The sequence below is a fragment of the Canis lupus genome, chromosome 36 (assembly GCF_003254725.2).
Source record: "Canis lupus dingo isolate Sandy chromosome 36, ASM325472v2, whole genome shotgun sequence".
In the NCBI taxonomy this organism is placed as follows: domain Eukaryota; kingdom Metazoa; phylum Chordata; class Mammalia; order Carnivora; family Canidae; genus Canis; species Canis lupus.
In genome coordinates, this window is record NC_064278.1 from 1,603,250 (window position 1) to 1,607,784 (window position 4,535).

A 4,535-nucleotide genomic window follows, 5' to 3' on the forward strand; every position below is an offset into this window, starting at 1 on the left:
CCCGTCGTCCTACCTTGCGAGAAGCGCGAACCCTCCTCTCGCGGCCTTCCAGCTGCTCTCTTCAAGTCTCAGGCCGAATTCGGAGGTTTTCGGGATGATGTGAAAGTTATCCAGGTAAGGTGGGGGCACAGGTGACCTGGGGACCCTCCTCTTCCGCCACATCGCCCCCTCCCCCATTCGGAGTGATCATCCACAGGGATATATTTATTGCCATCTGATCCCTCAGGTCATCAGCTTGGTGGCGTTCCCCCATGGCCCCCCGAAGGCTCTTCTCATTCGGCATCCCTCGCAGCTCCTGGCGGGAAGGTTCAGGCGCCCCCATGACACCCCCGAAGTACAAGACCTGAGGGGTCAGGCTCGGTTAGCGATTCCAGACAAGACAGTGTAAGTGTGTACACTGAGCCTGAGTGTGCAAGCTGGTGAATGTCTGGGACCACGGACATCAGAACAACAGAGACCTAAAAGTCCCCTCGTGCAGCAAGGAGCGTGTGCGGGTGTCTCCGGCCAAACCATTATTCTGGCCAGGGGGACCGATCCGTGACCGTCAGGTCCCAGCCAGGGCAGAGCGGCCACTAGGCCCCCGACCAGGAAGCCGGGGCCTTCAGGGACTGTCTGCCTTCCTGAGAGCTGCCCAGGGAGGTCCGGGCAGGCAGCAGACCCTAGCTCAGAAGCCAGCACAGGGGTTCACGGAACCTGGCCCAGGTGTGGCCTTCATGTAACACAAGTATCTCTCCCCCTCATGCACACCAAGAGGGAAAAGGACGTCAGAGGTCGCTGACAAGGACCCAGGAGGATTCCAGGCTTGGTCCGGGCCGAAGTTGGAACCCCGAGAGCGAGCCTGAGGCTGGAAAGCCCTGCCTGCCCCGATGCCATCCACTAATGACCTTCCCCTGGCCCCATGCCGCCCATGTGCAGCATCGGGTCTCTTTACGTGCGTCCCCACTTTGGTGTTGATGCAATTGCAGAGGTTGACCTAGACGACTCCACGCTCCGAATACTGGGAATGTCAAACCCCAAACCCAAGCCCAAATAATCCACATCAGAAAAAGTGGCAAGAAAATGTCCTCCTTCCTTTAAAATGTGCAAAGGGAGCCCCTGGCCTGGGCAGGAGGTGGTCCTGGCGGGCGGTCTCCTTCAGGCCCCCCAGGTCGTGGTGTTGCTGTTCCTGTGGAAGTCCCTGCACCCTCTAAATCTCAGCAGCCCTGAGGGGTGTCTCTGCTGTCTGCCCAAGTTCCTGACACTGTCCTCTGAGGAAGGGGGGCCTGGGGATGCCCTTCAGTAGCTGGGGAGGAGGCTGGATCCTCTACTTTTTCCCACGTACAGGAGTTGGTGACTCTAAGATTTCTCGTTTAAAAAGAGCATAAGAGGGTCGCCTGGGTGGCTCAGTGTCCGGGCGTCTGCCTTTGTCTCAGGTCCTGACCCTGGAGCCCTGGGTTTGAGGCCCATGACAGGCCCCCCACAGGGAGCCCGCCTCTCTCTGTGTGTCTCTCGTGAATAAAGAAAGAATATCTGGGGGAAAAAGATGGAAAAGGACTATGAGACTCTAATTCTTTTAGGTTACTATAGGACGTAAAAGACGCAAACTACTCCTGGACTGTAAAGCGGCTTTAATGTCACAACATTGAAGTCTTCCATTTACTGGTTAAGACAATGACATATCGTCCTCCCGATGGGTGAAGAGGCGGGAGGAAGTGGTGTCGCACAGACGGCCCGTCCCCTCGAGGCCCCTGCACCTCGGCTCAGGCCTGGGGGTGACTGCGGCCGGCCCCTCCTGTCTGGGGGCAGGCTCGGGGCTCCAGCTGGCAGGACAGGGTGTAGCTGAGGACAGAGGGACACGTGTGAGTGGAGCAGGAGCTTCGGTTCCGGAGTCTTCCCTGGGATTTCCAAGGACCTGGGGCCTGGAGCCCCAGCAGCAGGGCCGGAGGCCGCCCCGGGAGCCAAAGGAGAAGGATCCCCGAGGGGCCCCCCGAGCAGGCTCCCCTCCCGCCCTCAGCCCTGGGGGCCTCACCTCTCCTCCTCGCTGAGCCACGTCCCAGACTGGAACCAGGCCCGGAACGGCTGCTCGGGCTCTATGTGGTACCGACCCGCGGGCACCTGGAGCAGCAGGATCTCGGTCAGGACTCGGTACTCCTGGGCCCAGAGAGAGGCCGGGGGCATGAGGGGCCTGGGCGGGCGGCGAGGCCTTCGGGGCTGGTCTTGGACCCGTGGCGGCCCCATCCCGCACCCTCCCCCCGGCCCAGCTGGCTCTCAGAGGGGAGCACACCCCGCCCCGCCCTGGCCAGGTGTCCCTGATGGCCGTGCCGCTGGCCTGGCCACCTGCGGGGACTTCCCCTTCGTCAGGGAGCCATTCCGACCGCGTGACCATGCGGGGACGGAGGCCAGGCGAGGGCCTCCCGGGCCCCCTCTACAGCCCCAGCCGCCCCCTCCTCGGGAGCCCCGAGACAGCCTCACCTTGCTCTTCTTCCGGTGGTTGACCTCATTGCCCTGGAAAGCAGCAAGCACAGGCCATCAGGGAGAGGCCTCGGGTGCTCCTGGCTGCCGCCACCCCCTCACCGCCCTAGGGCCAGGCACGCAGGGCCCAGGACCCCGGGGACAGGCCTGCGATCCGGGCCAGGCCGCGGGAGCCAGGGAAAGGAGACCTGGGGGGCGGGTCTGGCGTCCCGGAGCGCAGGAGGGGAGGCCAGAGCCCCAGGTGGGCAGGGGACGCGAGGCTCGCTCGGTGCCCGCTCGGGCGGGGACCCTGACGTCACTCTGCCCCCACAGCAACCTCAAGGGACAGGCGGAGGCCACCCCAGCCTGACCTCGGCGGCTCGGCATTCGGGCCGCAGACTCGGTCTCGGGCCCCGTGACCCAGGCGCAGCCTCCCTCCACTCCTCCCACGCGTGGGCCCGGGACCCTCGCTCCCAGGGCAGCGGGGAGCCTGTCACGAGGGCAGACTTGCCAAGGACTGAGAGCTCGGGCTCGGCTCAGGGGCCCCGTGCTCCCCCACATCAGGACTGCGGCCGTCCCAGCCCCGGGCCCACGCACCTCCAGGTCCTCCTCCATGGCAGTATCCGGCGTGAACAGGTCGGTGAGGAAGGTGCCCAGGAAGGGGACGACACCCTGTGTCGGGGTGGGGTGTGGAGTGAGGCCCTGCTCTCGTGTCCACGGGGACCCTCCCCGGGACAGGTCAGCCCCCCGGCCCCCGCCCCAGCTCCCACGTGGTGCAGACCAGGACCCTTGGGGCCTCCCCTGGGCTCCCCCCCTCACCCTCCGAGAACACCAGCGTCCTCCTAAGCAGGTCAAGGGCGAGCTGCAGAGCATCGGGGTGTTGGTGGCCCGGGCCCTGCCCCAGAGACACGTTGTCTCCAGCTTTACAGACCCTCCTCCGGGTCCCTCCCATAGAGGGTTGTAGAAGCTGTGGCTACGGGAGGCAGAGCCGGGGTCGGAAGGCCCCACCAGTCCTCATTTGGGGGCTTCCAGCGTTCAGGGCAGAGCCCTCTCCTCTGGGCTCGGGGCCACGTATCCGGGCTCGCTCAGCTGCTGCTGCTGCCGCCTCTTCCATACTCTCTGCACGTTTGTCCCCAGGGCTCCGGGCTTAGCTGGCCGGTCCTGCAGGGCCAAGCACAGGTTCCTCAAGACCGGGACCACCTCGGGCCGCTTCTCCCACCATCTTGGACGTCAGACCCGGACATCCGACCCAAGGCAGAGGGTTGCGTGCTACGTCATCCTTAAGCCTGCCCTGAGCGGTTCTAGAACAACCTCAGCTCCAGCATTCACTCCCTGTGTGACCTGGAGCTTGCGGCCTGGCCACCCTGAGCCTGGCTCCTCACTGGGAGAGGGGAGAATTCCAGCTCCCTCCCTTGGTCTCCCGAGGACCCGGGGCCCTATTCCTACCATCCTTGTGGCCCTCATCCCATGCAAACCCCTCGCTGGGCGGAGGCCTGTCCTCTGGGCTCTCAAGTTCGGGAGAGGCCCCCATCTGGACCGGCTGGCGACAGGGAGCGTGTGTCCACCCCGGGGATCCTGGTCGAGCAGCAGCGGCTTCTCCACCCCTGGTGGATTTTCACCCCAGGCTGCTTCCACGATCACGCCGAGGCTCCACTCGCTGAAGGTCTGAAGATTGACCCGAAGGGGTGGGATGAGCCATGGAGCACCACGTGAAAGTGGCCTGGGCTCCAGCGATGGAATATCGCAATAGCACGTCCCCTCGGGCCTCATTTCAATGGGGGCACCACGATGGGGTGGAAATGCTTCAAGAGGCAGACGTGGTGTGAGGCTAGGACTTCCAGTACTATGTTGAATAGCAGTGGTGAGACTGGACATCCCTGTCTTGTTCCTGATCTTAGGGGAAGTGCTTCCCCTAAGCTCCCAGTGCCTCCCTGTTGAGAATGATCTTTGCTGTGGGCTTTTTGTAGCTGGCTTTTAAGATGCTGAGGAATGTTCCCTCTATCCCTACACTCTGAAGAGTTTTGATCAGGAATGGAGGCTGTATTTTGTCACATGTTTTTTCTTTATCAATTGATTGGATCATAGGTTTCTTGTCATTTCTTTTA

At 63.0% G+C, this 4,535-nt stretch overlaps 1 protein-coding gene across 7 annotated transcripts; it reads right to left on the bottom strand.

Moving 5' to 3' along the window:
• Nucleotides 1–1,592: 1,592 nt before the first annotated feature.
• Nucleotides 1,593–4,096, bottom strand: LOC112674647 (ral guanine nucleotide dissociation stimulator-like). Of its 7 annotated transcripts, none has more exons than XM_049106268.1 (5): nt 3,523–4,096; nt 3,028–3,102; nt 2,452–2,484; nt 2,009–2,130; nt 1,593–1,818 (listed from the first exon to the last, which is right to left on the bottom strand). In XM_049106268.1, exons 2-5 carry the CDS (start codon nt 3,043–3,045, stop codon nt 1,740–1,742), a joined length of 252 nt encoding a protein of 83 aa, XP_048962225.1. In that variant the 5' UTR covers nt 3,046–3,102; nt 3,523–4,096; the 3' UTR covers nt 1,593–1,739. The 7 variants fall into 7 exon arrangements, with proteins under 7 accessions (XP_048962225.1, XP_048962222.1, XP_048962224.1 ...); XM_049106265.1 differs by having other exon boundaries at nt 2,009–2,164; XM_049106267.1 differs by having other exon boundaries at nt 3,520–4,096.
• Nucleotides 4,097–4,535: the final 439 nt, after the last annotated feature.